The sequence below is a fragment of the Saccopteryx bilineata genome, chromosome 1 (genome assembly GCF_036850765.1).
Source record: "Saccopteryx bilineata isolate mSacBil1 chromosome 1, mSacBil1_pri_phased_curated, whole genome shotgun sequence".
NCBI classification, from domain to species: Eukaryota; Metazoa; Chordata; class Mammalia; order Chiroptera; family Emballonuridae; genus Saccopteryx; species Saccopteryx bilineata.
The window spans coordinates 158,194,010-158,215,894 of record NC_089490.1 but is presented as its reverse complement, the minus strand read 5'-3'; the positions used below and the strand labels follow the sequence as shown (position 1 = coordinate 158,215,894).

Here is a 21,885-nt window from a genome sequence, read left to right as displayed (position 1 = left end):
CGCAGTGGATAGAGCGTCGGACTGGAATGTGGAGGACCCAGGTTCGAGACCCTGAGGTCGCCAGCTTGAGCATGGGCTCATCTGGTTTGAGCAAGGCTCACCAGCTTGAGCCCAAGGTCGCTGGCTCGAGCAAGGGGTTACTTGGTCTGATGTAGCCCCATGGTCAAGGCACATATGAGAAAGCAATCAATGAAACAGTAACCTGGCTGAACAAAGCCAAAGTGATTTTTTTTTTTAACAGAGACAGTGAGTGTCAGAGAGAGGGATAGATAGGGACAAACAGACAGGAACAGAGAGAGATAAGAAGCATCAATCATCAGTTTTTCATTGCGACACCTTAGTTGTTCATTGATTGCTTTCTCATATGTGCCTTGACCATGGGCCTTCAGCAGACCGAGTAACCCCTTGCTCAAGCCAGCGACCTTGGGTCCAAGGTGGTGAGCCTTGCTTAAGCCAGATGAGCCCGCACTCAAGCTGGCGACTTTGGGGTCTCGAACCTGGGTCTTCCGCATCCCAAGTCCGACGCTCTATATCCACTGCGCCACCGCTTGGTCAGGCCTAAAGTGATTTTGAGGGTTTATGTTTCAAGAGGTGTGTTAATATCCAGCTGAATGCAACATCTAACTGGTAAACCTAACGCCTAAACCTAACACACAAACACTGTATACATTAAAACTAAACATAAACACAAACCCTAAACCTAACTTTAACCCTAACTCTTACCCTTATACCTAACTCATAATACATTCTATCCCTAACTTTCTAAAGCTAAACTTCACCCAATCGCAATAAATCTAATCTTCTAACCCTAACTTGTTAATCCTCACCTTATCCCAAAACCTTTAACAATAACCACCTAAATCATTAATGTAACATTTACCATTCTACCCTAAACTTTAAACACTATTCCTAAACCATAACTTTAAACCCTACCTGAACATAATCACTAACACCAATGTCACCTCTAAAATATAACACTAATCTTCCAATCCTAACACAAAAGATTAACCCTCTAACCCTTTTTCCTAATACTTAAATCCAAAATTATAAATACTAAATTTAAACCTAATCTAAAGATTAACCTTACCATATCCAGTTTTTTGTTTGTTTGTTTTTTACAGAGACAAAGTCAGAGAGAGGGACAGATAGAGACAGACCAACAAGAAGGGAGAGAGATGAGATCAGTTCTTTGTTGCAGCTCCTTAAGTGTTCATTGATTGCTTTCTCATATGTGCCTTGATTGGGGGCTACAGCAGAACAAGTGACTCCTTGCTCAAGCCAGTGACATTGGGCTTCAAGCCAGTGACTTTTGGGCTCAAGCCAGTGACCATGGAGTCATGTCTGTGATCCCACACTCAAGCCAGCGACCCCACGTGCAAGCTGGTGAGCCTGCGCTCAATCCAGCAACCTTGAGGTTTCAAACGTGGGTCTTCCACAACCCAGTCTGGCACTGTGTCCACTTTGCCACCGCCTGGTCAGGCAACCCTACCATATCTTTAAACCTGTACCTAATCCAATCTAAAAACCTTAAACCTAAAACCTAACACTAAAACTAAACCCTATACCTAACTGCACAACTAACCATAACCCTATTCTTAACCCTAACCCCAAACATAACCCAACCCATAACCCTAATCATATACCTAACCCAACTCTAACCACAACCCTAAATCAAATCCTAACCACATACCTAACCTCAAACTTAATCTAAACCTTTTAACCCTAGCCATATAGCTAACATCAAACCTAACTCTAACAATAACATTAAAGCTAATTTATCCTTTATCATAACACTCCTTAACACTAAAACTATTTCTCTAACCCTAAAACCAACCCATTAACCCTAACCCTAACCTATACCTAACCTAAATCCTAACCCTATCCCTAACATAAGCCCAAGTCTATACCTAAACTCAACAATAACCCTAACCTTAAATTTAACCCTAACCTTTTCTAACCTTAATCCTAACTCCATCCTAAACCCTAATAAACTAACCCTATACTAAAACTTATCTGTACCCTGTACCTAACACTAATAGCACGTCCCTAACACTAACCCTATAACTAACTTCTCCATAACCCTGATCCTATCACCAAAACCTAAGCTAACTTCCACCACTAACCTAAAACCTACCTCCTATATAAACTCAACACTAACCCTAACCTCAAACCTAACCCTAACTATAATCCTACCCTACAATATACCTGACCTCTAACCTAACTCAAAACAAAAGCTAAGTCTAATCCTTTAATAAACTCAACCATCATCCTAAACCCTAACCCCACACAAAACCCTCTCCATAACACTAATCCTAACTTTAACTCTATAATTAACTCTAAACAACCCTAACCTAAATCTCCACCCTAACCCTATAGCTAACCTGAGCCCTAATGCTAAACCTAATCTTACCCTAAGTGTACACCTAACCTCAAAGTAACCATAAGCCAAACTGCAATTTGATACCTAACCCTCTATATAAACTAAACCCTAACAAAATGCTAATAACTCTAAACCAAACCTTCTCCATATTCATAACACTAATCCTAACCATAAACCTAACTCAATACCTAACCAAAACCCTAACATAAAGCCTAACCCCACCCCCATACTAATTTCAACCCTAACCCTCAGCCTAACCCTCACTTTAAGTCTCACCCTGTTTAACCCTCACCCTCACTCTGAGCGTCATCCTTACCCCAAACCTAATGCTAATTCTCAACCTAGCCCTCATCTGACCCTCACCCCAACCCCCAGCCACACCCTGTTCCTCACCTACACCCTTAACCCCACCCAGGCTCTTAGCCTCCCCCTTACCTAATCCTCATGCTCCCCCTCCCTTTCCCTCAGCCATCACCCCCAACCTCAACCTTCCCCTCATCCACTCCTCTAGCATCCACCCCCACTTGACCTCCCCTTCCCACTTCATTGTACCCTCTGCTGCACACACCACCTCACCCAGCCCTCACTGCCCTCCCACCCTCACTTCCAACTTCCCCTCACCCCTACCCCCACTCTGACCATGACACTCTCCTTTACCCTCACCTCACCCTCACCCTCACTGTCACTTAACCCCTAACCTAACTTCTAACTTCTAGCATCAGTGTGAGAGCTGGAGAGAAGCTTTCTGCCAAACAAAGTGCTGGCAGAAGCCGTTGTTCCTTTTCTGAGACACCCCCAACAGGCAGGAGCCACATCTGAGTCTCCACCAACCTGGTTCACAATGTTAACCCCACCCAAGCTATTTGCAGTGACTTTTCCATAAAAATGACCCTTCTTGCCTCATGCTTCAGACTTTACTAAAATCTCTCAAACAAGCAGCATAGGGCCTTAGCATGCCCTGTACCTCTCTTGCTAAGTGGCTCCAGGCCCAGCACTAGCAGCAGCTGGTCTTGGTTCACAGATTGGCCTCACGTGGTAGGTCCCTCCAAGCCCAGCACAAGTAGCAGCCATCTAAAGATGGTTTTGTAGTTTATGCCGGGTGGCTCTGGGCAGAACACAGGGGGAAGCTGACCTTGGCCTGCACCTCCCAGGAGGCCCCAGGGCCAGCACACTTGGTGGATAGCTTCAGACCACATCAAAGCACCACCCAACCACCCCACAGCAATACACTGAAAGGGCAGACTCAGCAGGCACCAGAACCCTGCTGAAGTAAGTCCTGGTCTGTGGGTTGGGCCCCTGCACAGCTGATCCTCCACAGTGGTCAGTGGTCACAGCTAGCCCTTAAAGCTGATCAGCCTGGGGTAAGTCTCTCCCATTGACATGCCAACAGCAATCAAGGCTCAACTATAACAGGAGGGTGCACATAGCCCACACAGGACATGAGAAGGGGCCTACCTGTAGTGCCCAGCATGGATGATCAGGGAGGCTGTGCCACTGGGCCCTACAGGACACCCGCTATATTAAGCCCCTCTTAACAAGCCTGGGAGATGGAGTAGCTCCACCTAACACATAGAAACAAGAACAAGGAGGCTGCCAAAATGAGACAAAGAAACATCTCGAATGAAAGTACAGAACTCCAGAAAAAACTAAACAAAATGGAGACAAGCAAGTACTAGATGCACAGCTTAAAACACTGGTTATAGCCTGACCAGGTGGTGGCGCAGTGGATAGAGCGTCGGACTGGGATGCGGAGGACACAGGTTCGAGAGCCCGAGGTCACCAGCTTGAGCGCGGGCTCATCTGGTTTGAGCAAAAGCTCACCAGCTTGGACCCAAGGTCGCTGGCTGAGCAAGGGGTTACTCGGTCTGCTGAAGGCCCACGGTCAAGGCACATATGAGAAAGCAATCAATGAACAACTAAGGCAGGGGTCGGGAACCTTTTTGGCTGAGAGAGCCATGAACACCACATATTTTAAAATGTAATTCCATGAGAGATATACAACGACCCGTGTATGTTAAAGCATTATCCAATAAAAATTTGTTGTCCCCAAGCAGTAGGAAATGAATGGATTGTAATACATGAGAATGTTTTATATTTTTAACATTTTTTTAATTAAAGATTTGTCTGCGAGCCAGATGCAGCCATCAAAAGAGCCACATCTGGCTCACGAGCCATAGGTTCCCGACCCCTGAGCTAAGGAGTCGCAATGAAAACCTAATGATTGATGTTTCTCATCTCTCCGTTCCTGTCTGTCCCTATCTATCCCTCTCTCTGACTCTCTCTCTGTCTCTGTAAAAAAACACACACACACATACAAAAGAACACTGGTTATAAGGATGCTCGATGACCTTAGAATTTCAACACATAAAAAAGGACCGATGAGAAATGAAGGATACACTGACTGAAATAAAGAATAGTTTATAGGGAATCAATAGTACAGTTGGTGAAGCCAAGAATGAAAGTGATTTGGAAAATAAGGAAGCAAAAAAGTCCCAATCAAAACAGCAAAACTGTAAACAGCAAAACTGTAAGACACTGATGAAAGAAATGGATGACCCAAATGAATAAAAAGACATTCCGTGCTCATGGATTAGAATAGTTGATGTCATTAAAATGTCCACTCTACCCACAGTGATCCTCATATTTAATGCAATCCTGATCAAAATTCCAGTGGCATTTTCACAGAAACAGAACACACATTCCTAACACTTATAGGGCATCACAAAGGACCCCAAATAGCCAATGCAATGTTGAGAAAGAACAAAGCTGGAGGCATCATGAGCCCTCACTTCAAACTATAGTATAGTGCTATAATCACCAACACAGGTTGGCATTGGCATAAAAACAGACACAGGTCAATGGGAGCAGAACCCAGAAATGAACCTGCATAAATGGCAGTGGTTATAATGGAAAGACACACACACACACAAAGACACACTGGTTATACCACATAGATAATTAAACAATTTCCAACATCAGGCCTTTCCTCTGCTGGGTCCTCTGCTGACCGACATATCCCTCTCCCCTCAGCAGTCCTTGCACATAGGAAGCTTCTCCTCCCGCAGCGGTGTATCCAGGGCAGGTGCTGAGGTAAACCAAGCTCTCTTAGCACAGACACCAACCCACATTGTCCGGAAGCTCCAGTGGAGCCTCCTCTGTTTTGAGGACAGAGAGGTCAGCTTGCAGGAAAAGGCAAGTAAGAGGGCAGAACTCTTATGCACTAGAACGGTCAGAGATGTGGGCTCAGCGGGGCAGTGCAGGATGCACCTTACAATTCTGCCCAAAGGCCGCCCTCTTAGGGCAGTCCTGTTGAATCCGTTAAATTTGGAAAATTCAAACTGAAATAAAGTCATACATCTCATGACCTCCAAAAACAGTTAAGGTATAACTGGAAATCATATGGAATGAAATGAAGGTGGACACAAACTTTACAACGTACAGCAAAATGCACTCAAAATTGTCCACAGAAAATTTTAAATGCAAAACTATAAAATATCAAGAAAAAAACAAAGGAAAATCTATATGACCTTGGCTTTGGTGATGAGTTTAATTTTAAATGCAAAACTATAAAATATCAAGAAGAAAACATAAAGGAAAATCTATGACCTTGGCTTTGGTGATGAATTTTAACACACAATACCAAAAGCCTACACACGAAAGAAAAAGAAAATAAAAATAAAAACTTCTCTGTGAGAAATAAACCCACACTTTTATGGACAACTGATATTTGACAAAGGAGGTAAGAGCATACATTGGAGTAAAGACAGCCTCTTCAACAAATGGTGTTGGGAAAATTGGACAGCTACCTGCAAAAAAAATGAAACTAGACCACCAACTTACACCACTCACAAAAATAAACTCAAAATAGATAAAAGACTTAAATGTAAGCCATAAAACCATAAGCATCTTAGAAGAAAACATAGGCAGTAAGCTCTCTGACATCTCTCGCAGCAATATATTTGCCGATGTATCTCCACAGGCAAGTGAAATAAAGACAGGATAAACAAATGGGACTATATCAAACTAAAAAGCTTCTGCACAGCTAAAGACAATAAGAACAGAATAAAAAGACAAACTACACAATGGGAGAATATATATGACAATACGTCTGATAAGGGGTTAATAACCAAAATTTATAAAGAACTTGTAAAACTCAATACCAGGAAGACAAACAATCCAATCAAAAAACGAGCGAAAGAAATGAATAGACACTTCTCCAAAGAGGACATACAGATGGCCAATAGGCAGATGAAAAAAATGCTCAACATCACTAATCATTAAGAGAAATGCAAATTAAAACCACAATGAGATATCACCTCACACCAGTCAGAATGGCGCTCATCAACAAAACAACACAGAATAAGTGCTGGCAAGGATGTGGAGAAAAGGGAACCCTCCTGCACTGCTGGTGGGAATGCAGACTGGTGCAGCCACTGTGGAAAACAGTATGGAGATTCCTCAAGAAATTAAAAATCAAACTGCCTTTTGACCCAGCTATACCACTTTTAGGAATATACCCCAAGAACACCATAGCACTGTTTGAAAAGAAGAAATGCACCCCCATGTTTATGGCAGCATTGTTCACAATAGCGAAGATCTGGAAACAGCCCAAGTGTCCATCAGAGGATGAGTGGATTAAAAAGCTTTGGTATATATATACTATGGAATACTACTCAGCCATAAGAAATGACATCGGATCATTTACAACAACATGGATGGACCTTGATAACATTATACTGAGCGAAATAAGTAAATCAGAAAAAACTAAGAACTATATGATTCCATACATAGGTGGGACATAAAAATGAGACTCAGAGACATCGACAAGAGTGTGGGGGTTACGGGGTGGGGAGGAGAGGGAGGGGGTTAGGGGAGGGGAGAGGCACAAAAAAAAACAGAAGGTGATGGAACACAATTGAACTTTGGGTGATGGGAATGCAGCATAATCAAATGTTAAAATAACCTGGAGATGTTTTCTCTGAACATATGTACCCTGATTTATCAATGTCACCCCATTAAAATTAATTTAAAAAATAAAACTACTCTGTGAAAGGCCTTATTCATAGAACCAAAAGACAAGCCACAAGCTGAAAAAAAATATTTGCAAAACACATCTCTGATAAAGAATTTCTACTCAAAACACACAAAGGATTCTAAAACAGACAACCCATTAAAAGTAGGTATGGTTCTGCCCTGGCCGGCTAGCTCAGCAGTAGAGCATCAACCTGGCGTGTGGAAGTCCTGGGTTCAATTCCTGGTCAGGGCACACAGAAATGGCCATTTGTTCTCCACCCTTTCCGCTCTACTTTCTCTCTCTCTCTTCCCCTCCTGCAGCCAAGGCTCCATTGGAGCAAAGTTGGCCCAGGCCCTGAGGATGGCTCTGTGGCCTCTGCCTCAGGTGCTAGAATGGCTCTAGTTGCAATGGAGAAACGCCCCAGAGCATCACCCCCTGGTGGGCATGCCGGGTGGATCCGGGTTGGTCGCATGTGGGAGTCTGTCTCTCCGCCTCCCCGTTTCTCACTTCAGAAAAGTACAAAAAAAAAATGTGGGTATGGTTCTGAACAGTCACCTCACCAAATATATACAGATAGTAAATGATTTTACAAAAATAAGCTCAAGTGCTATATGGGGGGGATTACAAATTAAAACAATGAGATAGCACTGGAAACCTATTAGATTTGCTACAAAAAAAAGGAATTAAAGAATAAAGTAGAGGAATTCTCATTCATTACTGGTAGACTATACAACCATTTTGGAAGATACTCTAGCAGTAGTATCTTATGTAGGCAAAACTACATAAGTCTTACCTTAAAATCCATACACAACTGCACCTCCAGTGTTTCTGCAATTGCTTTTTAAAACTATGTCCAAACAACCTGGCTGGTGGTGCTGCAGTGGATAGTGTCAAGCTGGAATGCTGAGGTCACCGGTTCAAAACCCCGAGGTCACTGGCTCTGAGTGCAGGCTCATCAGCATGGGATCATTGGCTTGAGCAGGGGATTGTTCACAGGATTCCAAAGCTCATCAGCTTGAGCCCAAAGGTCACTAGTGTGAGCAAGAAAGCACTGGCTTGGCACGTATGAGAAGCAATCAATGTACAACTTCAGTGAAAACAACTACGAGTTGATGCTTCTTATCCTCTCTCTCCCTTCATGTCTCTCTCTCTCTCTAAAAACAAAGCAAAAATCTAGCATGCAATTATGCACAGCAACTCCATTCAAAATGGCTAAAAACTCAAATTAGGGTGTCCTTTAGTAGCAAATTGGGATGCATTCAAGTGAAGTGAAGCAAAACACGCACCCTCAAATATGCCTTTTTCTTTTTTTTTTTTCTTTTTTTTTTTTTTTTTTCATTTTTCTGAAGCTGGAAACAGGGAGAGACAGTCAGACAGACTCCCGCATGCGCCCGACCGGGATCCACCCGGCCCGCCCACCAGGGGCGGTGCTCTGCCCCCCAGGGGGCGATGCTCTGCCCATCCTGGGCGTCACCATATTGCGACCAGAGCCACTCTAGCGCCTGAGGCAGAGGCCACAGAGCCATGCCCAGCGCCATCTCTGCTCCAATGGAGCCTTGGCTGCGGGAGGGGAAGAGAGAGACAGAGAGAGACAGAGAGGAAAGCACGGCAGAGGGGTGGAGAAGCAAATGGGCGCTTCTCCTGTGTGCCCTGGCCGGGAATCGAACCCGGGTCCTCCGCACGCTAGGCCGACGCTCTACCGCTGAGCCAACCGGCCAGGGCCATAATATGCCTTTTTCATTAGGACCATTTTGAGCTGATTTTTCTTTTAAAAGTGGACACAGCCCTGGCTGGTTGGCCCAGCATGTAGATGTCCTGGGTTTGATTTCCTACTAGGGCACAGATGAGAAGCGCCCAACTGCTTCTCCATCCCTGCCCCTCTCACTTCTCTCTATCTCTCTTCTTCCTTCCTATAGCCATGGATCAATTGAAGCAAGGCTCCAGGTGCTAAGGATGGCTCCATGGCCTCCACCTCAGGCGCTAAAATGGCTCTGGTTGCAATGGAGCATCGCCCCCTCGTGGGCTTGCCTGATGTATCCCTGTTGGGGCGTATGCAAGAGTCTGTCTCTGCCTCCCCTTCTCTCACTAAAATGAAAAAAAAAAAGTGAATACAGCATGGCCCTGGCCAGTTTTCTCGGGGGTAGAGCATCAGCCAGGCATATGGATGTCCTGGGTTCAATTCCCAATCAGGTCACGCAGGAGAAAGGATTATCTACTTCTCTACCCCTACCCCTCCTCTCTCTCTCTCTTCTCCTCCTGCAGCCATGGCTCAATTGGTTCAAGCACACTGGCTCCAGGGACTGAGCATGACTCCATGGCTTCGCTTCAGGCACTAAAATAGCTTGGTTGCCAAGCATGGCCCCAGACAGGCAGAGCATCACCCAGTAGGGGGCTTATGGGGTGCATGCAGGAGTCTGTCTCTCTGCCTCCCTGCTTCTCACTTATAAATAAATAAATGTGGACACAGCAGAATATCTATTGCTCTTTTGTGAGGTCAATTTACGTTTATTAGGGAAATCTCCACCTGTAAGGGTGTCTCCCTCTGTACCAGGAAGAGAAGGGTGACACTCAAGTCTCTTCAGTGGAGGCCTGTACTTAAATCTGCCTAACAACCATACCCTGTTTACTGTTTTGATGAATAACCTGCCTTAACTGACCTCCTTTTGTTTTGAGTTCAAAATGGTATCTCAAGTGATGACTTGGGCTATTTCAGGGAGTTCAGTTTTCCTGGGAGAGTTCTCACTTATACAAGAGATAAACATGTTATTAAGTTTGTTTTCCTCCTGTTAATCTGTCTTTATTACAGGGTAGTCTTAGCCAAGAACCTAGAAGAATAGAGGGGAATTATTTTCCCTCCCCTACTCAAGCAATGGAACACAATTCAACAATATAAAGGAATGAACCATCAGCGTGTGGGAGAAAAAGGGGTTCTACCAAGTCATCTCACAGGGAGATTTAATCACAGATTCCTAACTATGAAGGTCAGGGTGGGTAGTCATACCCTAAGCATATAACCTTTTTAGTAAAAGGTTTTATCTTTGCCTTAAGCAAGCCGTGTCCATTGTTTTTGTGCATCCAGGTTAACACACCTTTGAAATAAGTATAACTGCCTCAAGAGAGCACGTAATCTTCTTAACTATCCTGCAATCCAACACCTTCCTTGCTTTTTCCCACCTGCATGTAACCTTCCTCACATTTCCTCCTTAATTCCAAATGCATAAGAGAAGCTGCAAAACTGTTATTCTCAAATGCATTTGAGATTTTGCAACTGTAGTCAGTTTGGGCTTAAATAATCTCTTACAAAAATTCTCTACAGGTAAGAACATTTCTTATGTAAGCAAACCCATAACATGCATTTCATATGTATACACTGTATTATTAAGTAAAAGCCTCCTGTATGGCCTTACCAGGCAGTGGCACAGTGAACAGAGCCACAGCCTGGGACACTGAGGACCCAGGTTTGAAACCCCACGGTCATCAGCTTGAGCACAGACTCATCTGGCTTGAGCACGGGCTCACCAGTTTGAGTGCGGGGTTGCCGGCTTGAGCATGGGATCATACACATGACCCCATGGTCGCTGGCTTGAAGCCCAAGGTTGCTGGCTTGAGCCCAAGGTTGCTGCCTTGAGCAAAGAAAGGGTCACTGGCTCAGCTGGAGCACCCGCCCCCACCCCAGTCAAGGCACATTTGAGAAAGCAATCAATGAACAACTAAGCACTGGCCACAACTGTGAGTTGATGCTTCTCAGCTCTCTCCCTTCCTGTCTGTCTCTCGCTAAAAAAGAAAGAATCCTGTATGAAGACGCTACACACTGTATGACCCCATTTATACAACATTCTGGAAAAGGCAAAACTAGAGATGGTAAATCACACTGCAGAGCTAAAGTGTTCACAGGACACTTCAGTGATGGGTATCTGCCATGTGCATTTAGGAAAACCTGTAGCTTCTCCTAGCCCAAAGAGTAAAACATAATCTATTCAAATTAAGTTATTAGGATATGGGAGTGTCACTGAATGAAATACAGAATGTGCCAAAAAATGTAACTATGTTAGAAATATATGAGAAAAAAAACCTCACTGTAGGTGGTAGGGCAAAAGACGCTGACCTACAGAGCTTTGAAAACGAACAGAATCTGTACACTAAAACAAAACATCCTTTCGTTAACAGTGGACTCGACTGTATAAAGTTTTTCCCCTTGGGGGCAGTTCACAATTCTGAAACCACTCTATATAGAATCTGGAATGGAGAAAGAATTCAATAAATGGCAGATGAGGGACGGGTTTCTCACCTGTTGAAATGAGAAGTCCCACATGAGCAAGGGGAGAAAGTTACAGTATCCACGGTAATGGATCAGGCTGGAGACAACAGTGTAAAATATACAACAGTATATTTTGTTGGAGACAGAAATATTCTTCTTTAGCTTAATATGGCTACAGACAGTTTCACATAGAAGTTTTTATAATTAGTGTATATACATAAGTTGGAATATACTCATCTATTTCCTTGCATGGTCAGCTGAGCACATTTAGCTCCCACACAACACAAGTTTTCAATACAATTCTGTACAAAAAGGAACCAGGGCCCTGTGAAGAAATGGCTGATTAAAGACTTGGCTGTTGTACCCTGGCCGGTGGCTCAGTCGATAGTGTCATCCCAGAGTACTGAGTTTGCTGATTCAATCCTGGGGTTGCTGGCTCAATGCCAGGGGTGCTGCTCAACCCCAAGGTCATTCATGCCCCGGCTGTGGCACGTATGAGAAGCGATCAGTGGCACAGCTAAGTGAAACCTTATTAGTTGATGCTTCTCTCTCTCTCCCTTCCTCCCCCTCCTCCTTTCCTAAAAAATAAAATAAAATAAAGATTTAGCTGTTACTTTTATTTGGCTTGTTGACTTCACCAGCTACTCAGACACCTGAGTTCAACTGAATTGCTAACAAGGGGGGTCGCCCCCCTGCCATAGGAACAGTCCTTATCATGGCCACAAGGAACAGTGATGCTGATAATGTGTCGAGCAAATGTCCTATTTTACTAAAAAATCCTCATATACCTTATATTTTTTTAAAAACTCAGCATTTATCTAGATCTCTCAGCCCTTTCCCTAACCCAACAAAAGAAGGCGTACTGAGGAAGCTCTATTCATAATGGAAGGTCCCCCATCCAAACAATAGGGCTATCTTGGGTTCCCCCAGACTGCTGGTCCAGTGCACAGGAGGCAGGTTTAATAGAAACCCCTCTGGGAACCAGCCCGGAGCACCTGGAGCCTGTCCAGAGCCCTCATCGTCACAGCTGAGGGCCCTACCAGCACCATGGACATACTGACCCACAGCCTGAGTCCCAGCTGGACATACAGATGGGCCCTGCCTGGGCGGCTTCCAGCCTCAGGAGTTGGAGACTGGGTACCCATAGTGGTTGTGGTCAGCCTCACCCAAGGTCAGTGTCAGCGACAGGCTGGGCTTCCGTTCCAGCTCCTCCTCTTCCAGGCAGCGCTGTGGGGGCCGGGTTTTGAAGAAGTCGGAGATATAGCGAACCTGGGTGCGGAGAGGAGATAAAAGCTGGCTGGGCAGAGGTAGGTGGGACCCCGGTGGAGGGTTGGGGAATGAGACCCTGGGGAGGGCGTGAGGGGTGACGGGTGGTAAAACCCAAAAGGGGCTGGGTATTGTGGTAGGGGGCAATGAGAAAAGCAGAACCTGGGAGGGGAAGACTGGGTTCTTAGGGGGAGATAGAGAGGTGTAGGGACCTCGAAAAGGGGAGAAAGAGGGTAAGCAGGTCCCAGAGCAAAAAGATGGGGCCCAGGAGCTCACAGTGAGGCCAGCCACCAATGCTCCCTGCAGGAGTCCCACGAGGACATCACTCCAGTGGTGTTTGTGGTCAGATATGCGGGTATAGCCCACGTAGAGGGCAAAGGCCACCAGAAAGAACTGCACCGTGGGCCGCAACAGCCGTGCCCATTTCCAGCAGAGCCGCGCCTGCACATAGAGCTGGAGGGCCAGAGGGTAGCCATAAGCCCAGGAGCCTGCTGGGCATACCCCACGGCCTCTGGTTTTTATGAACAGACCTGACCAATCACCTCCCCCACCTACCCGGTTATACAGATGTAGAGAATGAGGCCTAGTGAGGGGGAGTGATTTGGCCAGGGTTCTACATCAAGCAAGGCATGGGAAAACCAACTCACCGCCAAGAACATCATGCAGTACATCCCGAATGAGGAGTGTCCAGAATAGAAAGATAATCTAAGAAAGAAAGGAAAGGGCAGCAGGTATCAGGAGGGCTGTACAGAGGACAGAGCCTGAGGGCCCCTTATGAGAGACAAGACAGCTCACTCAGCATCACTATCTTCAATACCTCCCTGGTCCCCTGTCCCCTTCCACTGAGCTCCCCACAATCTGAGGGAGAATTTTATATAGATGTGTTGCTGGTATCTGACATAATGGGAGACCCAAAAGGAAAGGTAAGAGAGAAGGGAGAAAGAGAATATTTGAAGAAATAATGGCTGAAAAATGCCCAGACATTATGAAAAACTTTAAACACCCAAGAAGCTCAATGAACTCCAAGTAGGATAAATTCAAAGACATCCACACAGAGACACATTATAATCCAATTGCCGAAAAAAGTCAGCTTTGAAAATAGATGAGAGAAGGGACTTATTATGTATATGGGACCCTCAATAAGATTAGCAGCTGATTTCTTATCAGAAGCCATGCAGGCTAGGAGGTGCTAGGTTACATATTCAAAGAACTAAAACAGAAAAAAACTGTCAACCAAGAATTTGATATCTGGCAAAATTATCCTCTAAAAATGAAGGAGAAATTAAGACATTCCCAGATAAAGATCCAGAGAATTCAATGCTTGTACACCTGCCCTATAAGAATTACTAAAGAAAAAACAAAACAAAACAAAACAAACAAACAAAAAAAGAATTACTAAAGAGGGTGGAGTGTCGGCCTAGCGTGCGGAGGACCCGGGTTCGATTCCCGGCCAGGGCACACAGGAGAAGCGCCCATTTGCTTCTCCACCCCTCCGCCGCGCTTTCCTCTCTGTCTCTCTCTTCCCCTCCCACAGCCAAGGCTCCATTGGAGCAAAGATGGCCCGGGCACTGGGGATGGCTGTGTGGCCTCTGCCTCAGGCGCTAGAGTGGCTCTGGTCGCAACATGGCGACGCCCAGGATGGGCAGAGCATCGCCCCCTGGTGGGCAGAGCGTCGCCCCTGGTGGGCGTGCCGGGTGGATCCCGGTGGGGCCCATGCGGGAGTCTGTCTGACTGTCTCTCCCTGTTTCCAGCTTCAGAAAGAAAAAAAAAAAAAGAATTACTAAAGAGAGTCTTTCAAGGAGAAATGAAGGATACTAGACAGTAGCTCAAATCTACACAAAGACATAAAAAACACCAGTAAAGGTAATTATAAAATATGAATAGTATTCATGTATTTTTGGTTTATAATTTCTGTTATTTCCTATATTATTAAAAAGAAAGAACTGCATATGTGCTAACAATGTAAACTACACTAACTGTGGTGATCATTTCACAATAAATACAACTATCAAATAATTATGTTGTACACCAGAAACTGTTATTATAGCTCAATTTAAAAAACTACATAAAACAGTAAATATAAATCTATGTTGTTAGCACACAATATGTAAAGATAGAATTTGTGACAATAACCTCACAATATAGTCTATATATACACTGCTCACAAAAACCAGGGGATTAGGGAACATGTAGATACTCCAGTACTTTCAGCCTTTTGTATAGTGCATTTTCACCAATGAAATACAAGTTGGTTTGCATCTCATTTGCATAATCAAACAACTTTCTTTGACTTATTTGCTTTTCTAATGTTGTTTAATAAAAAAAAATCAAATGCTTCTTTTATCGCTTCATATTCATTTTGAATTATCCTCTAATTTTTGTGAGCAGTATATATATATCTCCACAAGCACCTGCCAGCCCCACTCCTACCCTGTCCACTGCCCAGTGAGGTACCTCTTTACCCCTCTCCATCTGCAATTCATTCTATGCAACCTAGCACCTGCTAGCCTGCATGGTTTCTGATAAGAAATCAGCTGCTAATCTTATTGAGGGTCCCATATACATAATAAGTCCCTTCTCTCATCTATTTTCAAGGCTGACTTTTTTCGGCAATTGGATTATAATGTGTCTCTGTGTGGATGTCTTTGAATTTATCCTACTTGGAGTTCATTGAGCTTCTTGGGTGTTTAAAGTTTTTCATAATGTCTGGGCATTTTTCAGCCATTATTTCTTCAAATATTCTCTTTCTCCCTTCTCTCTTACCTTTCCTTTTGGGACTCCCATTATGTCCGATACCAGCAACATTTCCATATAAAATTCTCCTTCAGATTGTGGGAAGCTCAGTGGAAGGGGACAGGGGACCAGGGAGTTTTTATAAATATATATATATATATATATATATATATATATATATTCTCTACAAATTTTTTGCACAGGACATACTTATTTAACATAAAAGTTAGTATAATGGAGAAATTAAAAACAAAGCAAAACAAATATATATATAATAATTATATAGATAACACATAACAGACGTGTTTTCTTATCAGTAATTAAAGTAAATATATTAAATTCTCTAAAAGGCAGAAGTTAGAGAATAGATTTTAAAAATATCTAACTTCATGATATATATAAGATTCACTTCAGATTAAAAGACACAAATAGGCTGAAAGTACAAGAATAGAGAAAACAGCCCTGGCCATTGCTCAGTTGGTTAGCTTTGTCCCAATACACCAAGGTGGTAGGTTGGAGCACTAGACAGGGCACATAGAAGTATCAACCAATAAATGCACAAAAAAGTGGAACAACAAATTAATGTTTCTCTCTTCTTTTCTCTCTCTCTCTCTAAAATCAATCAATCAATAAATGTTTTTTTTAACTGGAAAAATATTCCATGCAAACAGTAACCAAAAGACCTCCACAGTGGCTATGCTATACTACCCTACTATCAGGCAAAATAGACATTAAGAATATATTACAATTACAAATTTATCTGCACCTAACAATAGAGTCCCAAAATACACGAAGCAAAAACTGACAGAAGCTCCAATATGGGTGACCTTTAAAGAAGCCAGGCAAGAAAGGCCATATATAGTATATGATTTCATGTATATGAAACATCCAAAACAGGTAAATCCATAGAGACGAAAAACAGGTTAGTGGTTGGGGGCAGTAGCTAATGGACATGGATTTTCTTTTTGGCGTGATGAACATATTCTGGAATAAGATAGTGAAAATGGCTGCAAATCATTGTGAATGTACTAAAAGTCAATTAACTGTACACATTAAAATGGTTAAATTAGTGAATTTATTATGTAAATTTTATTTCAAGTTCTTAAGAAGAAAAATAAAGAAGTCAATTAAGTGAAAAATTTACCAGTAGATGGTGAGAGGATAGAGCAAAAAGCATGAGGGCAGGGCCTGAAATTACCCCTCCTAACACTGACTGTTCTGCTCCAAGGCCTGACACCCTAGCCCACCTCGCCTCCCTGTCTGCAGGACCCACAGGCACCTGCCAGCCCCACTCCCACCCTGTCCACTGCCCAATGAGGTACCTCTTTATTCCTCTCCATCTGCAATTTACTCTTCAATATCCAGCTTCGCAGGGCCCTTCTCCAGCCCCCACTCTCTCCCAAGGAGTGGGAGTACCTATGCCTTAGGCTCCCCCAGCATCACCCAGAATGAAGGCTGCTAATCCAACACCCACCTGGATTCAGTGATGTTGGCAGGACTTCCCCTGCACACCTTCTCCACCTGTACATAGATGGAGCAGTTGACACGGCTCCAATCAGGGTCACACACCGCTAAGAAGTTGGGCCGCAGCCGGCCAATCATGTACTTGGCCAGGTCTGTCAGGGACTGGCTCACCGCAGCCCCAAACAGGAATGTCCCCAGCACCTTGTAGACAGCAGCCACGTAGTTGTTGAAGTTGGAGCGGGAATAGAGCCGGTCAGTGTACACCAGATAGGCCTCGCCAGTTGAGACCTGCAAAGGAATCAGCCAGGAAGCTTCAGAATGGGGCTGGAGCAGCAACTGTCAGGTCTCCACCAAGCACTGGCTCAGTCATTCCCACTGAAAGGGGTTTAGGATTTCTGGCTTCTCTGAGGCCACTGGGGAACTAGGAACTCCAAAGGGGGTCTTCTTCCCCACAAATACCACCCACAGCAGATAATTGACACCCCCGCCCTACAAGCCCCTCCTGCCTTACAAGGATGATGGTGGTAGTGATGGTGACCCCGGCCATGAGCCCGTGAGTGATGGTGTCTGGACGGTAGGGGTACTTGATGGAGTCATCACCACAGTAGAACCCTCGCTTGTACGGGGCATTCACGAGCGTCAGGATGGTGAAAGGCAGAGAGGCTGGGAGTGAGGAAGAGAAACCATGTAGCCATATGTTTCTCCCCCAGCACCAGCCAAGTCCCAGGCCACACAGACCAGCCTTCTTCTAAAACTAGTATTATCTCCTGGTTACCTCACCTCTATGCCCACCATTAAAACCCCCTCAGGGTTCTCCTTATCCTCAGATAAACCAAAAGTCCTCCCAGGTCCACTGTCTAACCCTCACCCCACATCTCTTACCCTCTCCCCTCACTCACTTCCTTCCATCCTCCTTTCTGCTCCTTGAACAAACTAGAAAGCACCCACTCCAGGACCTTTGCACATGTTCTTCTCTCTAACCAAAACATCTTTCAACTTCTTCCCGTCTCAGCTCCATTCCCCCTCCTGACTGTCCCATTCAAGTAATCACATGCCTAGAAGGAAATTTTCAGTACTTCCTGTTTCTTGTCCTTGTCTGTAATTGTGTAGTCATTGATACTTGATTGAATTCTCTCCCCCACCATCTGTGAGCATCTGAGGGGAGCTGTCATGCTCAAGCCTCAAGGCTGAGTCTCAGGAGCTTAGGCAGGCATTTAATAAGCATTTGTTAAAAGAAGGGAGGACTTTCTGTTCTTCAAACTGAGATGCCCGCCTGCATTCTCACTTGGCCCTGGGTCAGCCAGAGTGATCAAGGAAGCCCAGACAGAGAGCTCAATCCGAAGACATTCAGGAGTCAGTCATGACCAAATTATGAAAGGTTAAATAAGTAGCCCAGGCACTGGGGCCCTGCTAAACCGAAACCCCTCCCCTCTTCCCAGAGACAAACTCCAGCAGGGTGTCCTTTGCCCCTGGTAGGGCAGGTGACAAAGTATAAAAGGGTGTGGCTCTTCTGGGCTTGAATTTCAGAGGAGGGAGACCAGCAGGGCCAAATCCTCCCAACAGGCCAAATTCAAAGGCCTCAGGGATCCTTTAGTGATGATGGTGTTGAGCACCTTTGATGCTGAGTCTGGGAAAGACTCAGGGAAGAAACACTGAGGTTGGCTCATGGAGCCAAGAGGGGTTATAAATAAAGAATAGGTAAATGACTGGAATCGAGGAGGTGGCTGCAGCTTTCTCAATAGGGATTGTAGAGTAGACAACAGAGAAGGCGGCTCGGAGGAGACGAGGAAGTTCAGGGGAGATCTGAGGAAGAGTGCCAGGCACAGGGAACAGCCAGTGCAAAGGTCAGGAGGTACAACTATGCCTGGGGAGTTGAAGCATTGGGAAAAAGGACTGTGCTGGGGACTGGGGGATGGAGGATATTATAAGAACGTAAATCTTGCTGTGAGTGAGGTGGAAGGCACAAAAGGGTTTCGAGCAGAGGAACAGAGCATGTTTTTATAGGATACCTCTGACTGCTGTGAGTGAGGACGAGGGTGGAGACACAGGCTAAAAAGAAGACTCCCAAAGTTGTGTGCGGGTGTGTATGATTTGGAGTGGGAGGCAGGGCTAGAAGATGCTGAGAAATCAAGTCATACAGAATTTTCTAGAATGGGAAGCACCGTCTTCCTGAGCCACCAACCCCTGACACACAGCAACAACACACGACCTAATCTTAGCTCCACCTCTAGTGTGACCTCTCTGGGATAAAACTAGGGATTATAACAGCTCATCCCTCACAGGCTGTTTGGAGGAAAAGGTTAAATCATTTGCATGTTGCTTAGTGCCTAGTATACAGTAAGTGCCACACAAATATTTAAATAAATAATAACATAGGTGCTTAGGATATGGTGCCCAGGGACTCCTTCCTGTCGTCACCTGGCCCATCCCAAAAGGGGTATCATCGGGGACATGGTAGTAAAACTTCACCTCTGCCATCCATCAGGACTTAACCCTCCATCCTCCCTCGGTCTCTCGGTTCCCTCTGTTCAGGTCAGAGGAGCAAGAACCAGATTGGAAGGCACAGGGGAGGGGCCCCTACCCCCGGCGGGGGTAGAATTCCAGGGCTATAGCCCTCACAGTCGCAGAGCAAACACTCAGCCTTTGTTCCCGAGACCCTGCGAGAGGGGAGGAGTGGGGAGGGGACATCAGACTGCCCCCTCCGCCAGCCTGGCCCCAAAAGTCGCCCAACAGGTTTGGTTTGGCCGCTTCGAAGCCCGCGGTTCACCCGCAGCCCGGGATTCAGCTTTCGGTGTCACCCGCCCGTGTATGTTCAAGTCCCACCGACGAGCCGTGAGTCCCGGGCCAGGCTTCGGCCCTCACCGAGCCCACTGAGAAAGGCAATCCTGGCCCGGAGGCGTGAAGGTCCTGCCCGTGGGGACCCGCACAGCACCCCCAACCCTGGCCCGCCCCTACCCGAGCCGCCGCCCGCGTGAATCACCGCCCCAGTTGGGCGCGGTGGGTGGGGGGACTGGTACGGCCCAGCGGCGACTTCCTGTTGCCCCGGGAGGGGGTACCAACACCCGCACAGTTCATGACCCACTCCCAAACCCGGCGCTGGCAGGGTAAACTGAGGCTGGAAGGACGCACACCGGGAAAGGTGCGCCGAGGGTCCTCTCCTGAGTCATCATTCTAGTGGGGGCCTCGGAGAGGTGGAGGCGTTGCAGGCCTTCTCCCGCCCTCCAAACCTTCGCGGGGCCGGAGGCGAGCACCTCCTAGGAAGAGGTTCCCCCACACGCCGGAGTTCCCGGGCTCTTACCGACCAGCACGCACAGCACGTCGAGCAGCACGAAGACCCACCTCCGCTCCATGTTGCCCCTGCCCCGGGCAGCGCCCGCGACCCTGGACGCCAGTCCCAGCGCGTCCCGTCGCGTCCCAGCCCAGCCGCAGGGTCACATGGCCACCGAGCCTGGCCCTGCGGGGTAGGGGAGGGGAGCGAAGGGCGGGGCGGGGCAGCCCCAGGGGAGGGGGCGGACTCTGTCCCCGCCCCGCCCGCGGCGTGCAGGAAGGAGCCGGGTGGATAGCGCGTGTGCTCGGCGACTAAGAACCCCGGGTAAGGGGAAGGAGGAGCGGTCTCGGAACTGGTAGGGGTCTTCAACACCCAGTACCTTCTCATCCCTGCCACCAGGCCGGGAGGCTAAAGCTCAGACATAGTGACCCCAGAGTCACCCAGAGCATCGATGCCCGTCACATGGATCGAGCCGGCTGAGCCCTGGGGACAGGGACGAGGTGGGGAGAGGTGACAAGGAAAGAGTGAGGGTGAATGGACAGCCCCAGCTGTGGGTGTGGGGGAGCTGGGCTCCGCAGGCTATGTCCCCCAGGCTCCTCTCTGAGCCTCGGTCTCCTCATTTAAGACTGGCGTTCATGCCTTGTACATCTCAATATCCTGAATCAGTAAGTGCCTACAAATTGATGGGGTGTTGAGGCTTAATTGCATAGGTTTTTCTGCGGTCCTGCCGCCCCTGGCAGTTTAGAAAATCAGATTCCTCAACACCCACCCTGTAGGCTCCAGGCACTGTTGCTATGTAGCCAGGACGGAAGAGCAGAGAGGTAGGAACTCACTGTGCCCGGCATGCCCCAGGTCCCAGAGAGTCCTGAGCTGGGAGGAACCCAAATCATCAAGAGTATCCAAGCCAAAGAAACTGAGATCCGAGGGGCCCATTACATCCACTCTAAAAATCCGCAAACGCGCACGCGATCCTTTTAGCCGGAACCATTTGAGAGGCCTTGAGGAATGTGAACACCTCCTGGAGAGCCCTGCGTTCATCTGGCAGAATACTTGACCGGCAAGAAGTTCTGTCGCCTTCAAGGTCTCAGAGTAAAGGGGGCAGGGATTGGAACCCTGATGCCCTGGCCCCAGGGTCCCATGCCCTTGACCCCTAAGCCACATTCGCCTCCACCTCCAGTGTCTGTCCTACAGAGAATGTTCTCGGACCTCTTTGGAAATGAAGGGAGCAGGGTCCAGAGAGGGGGATCCCCTACCCAAAGTCAAGCAGTTGGTTATTGAACTCGAGCCCCCTTGCTCCTACTTTCTGGAAGGATGAAAGGACCTCTGCTTCTTGGCCATTGTCCAGACCACCAGGTTGGCTGGACGAGTGTCTCTAGGTCAAGTCCTCTATCCCCCGGATCAACTTTCCTTAAGCAGGTCGCCCGAGACACTCTCCCACCACCACCCACATAATCAAAATAACTCAGCCCACCCCAGGACAGAACAAGGTCCTGCCTGGAAAC

At 46.4% G+C, this 21,885-nt stretch overlaps 1 protein-coding gene across 8 annotated transcripts in view; it reads right to left on the bottom strand.

The window, feature by feature from the left end:
• Positions 1-20,785, bottom strand: part of PLPP2 (phospholipid phosphatase 2) — a 28,491-nt gene extending 7,706 nt beyond the window's left edge. For 2 of the 8 annotated variants that reach the window (XM_066278509.1, XM_066278551.1), the window contains exons 1-6: positions 20,455-20,591; positions 17,627-17,778; positions 17,126-17,403; positions 13,566-13,623; positions 13,195-13,371; positions 12,819-12,921 (exon numbers count right to left, since the gene is read on the bottom strand). In XM_066278509.1, coding sequence (XP_066134606.1) covers positions 12,819-12,921; positions 13,195-13,371; positions 13,566-13,623; positions 17,126-17,403; positions 17,627-17,662 — 652 coding nt within the window. In that variant the 5' untranslated portion in view covers positions 17,663-17,778; positions 20,455-20,591. Of the gene's footprint in view, positions 1-11,764; positions 12,922-13,194; positions 13,372-13,565; positions 13,624-17,125; positions 17,404-17,626; positions 17,779-19,584; positions 19,780-20,413 lie in introns of those variants that run through there. The other 6 variants (XM_066278525.1, XM_066278535.1, XM_066278552.1 and 3 more) reach the window with 6 other exon arrangements.
• Between the last annotated feature and the right edge of the window lie 1,100 nt (positions 20,786-21,885).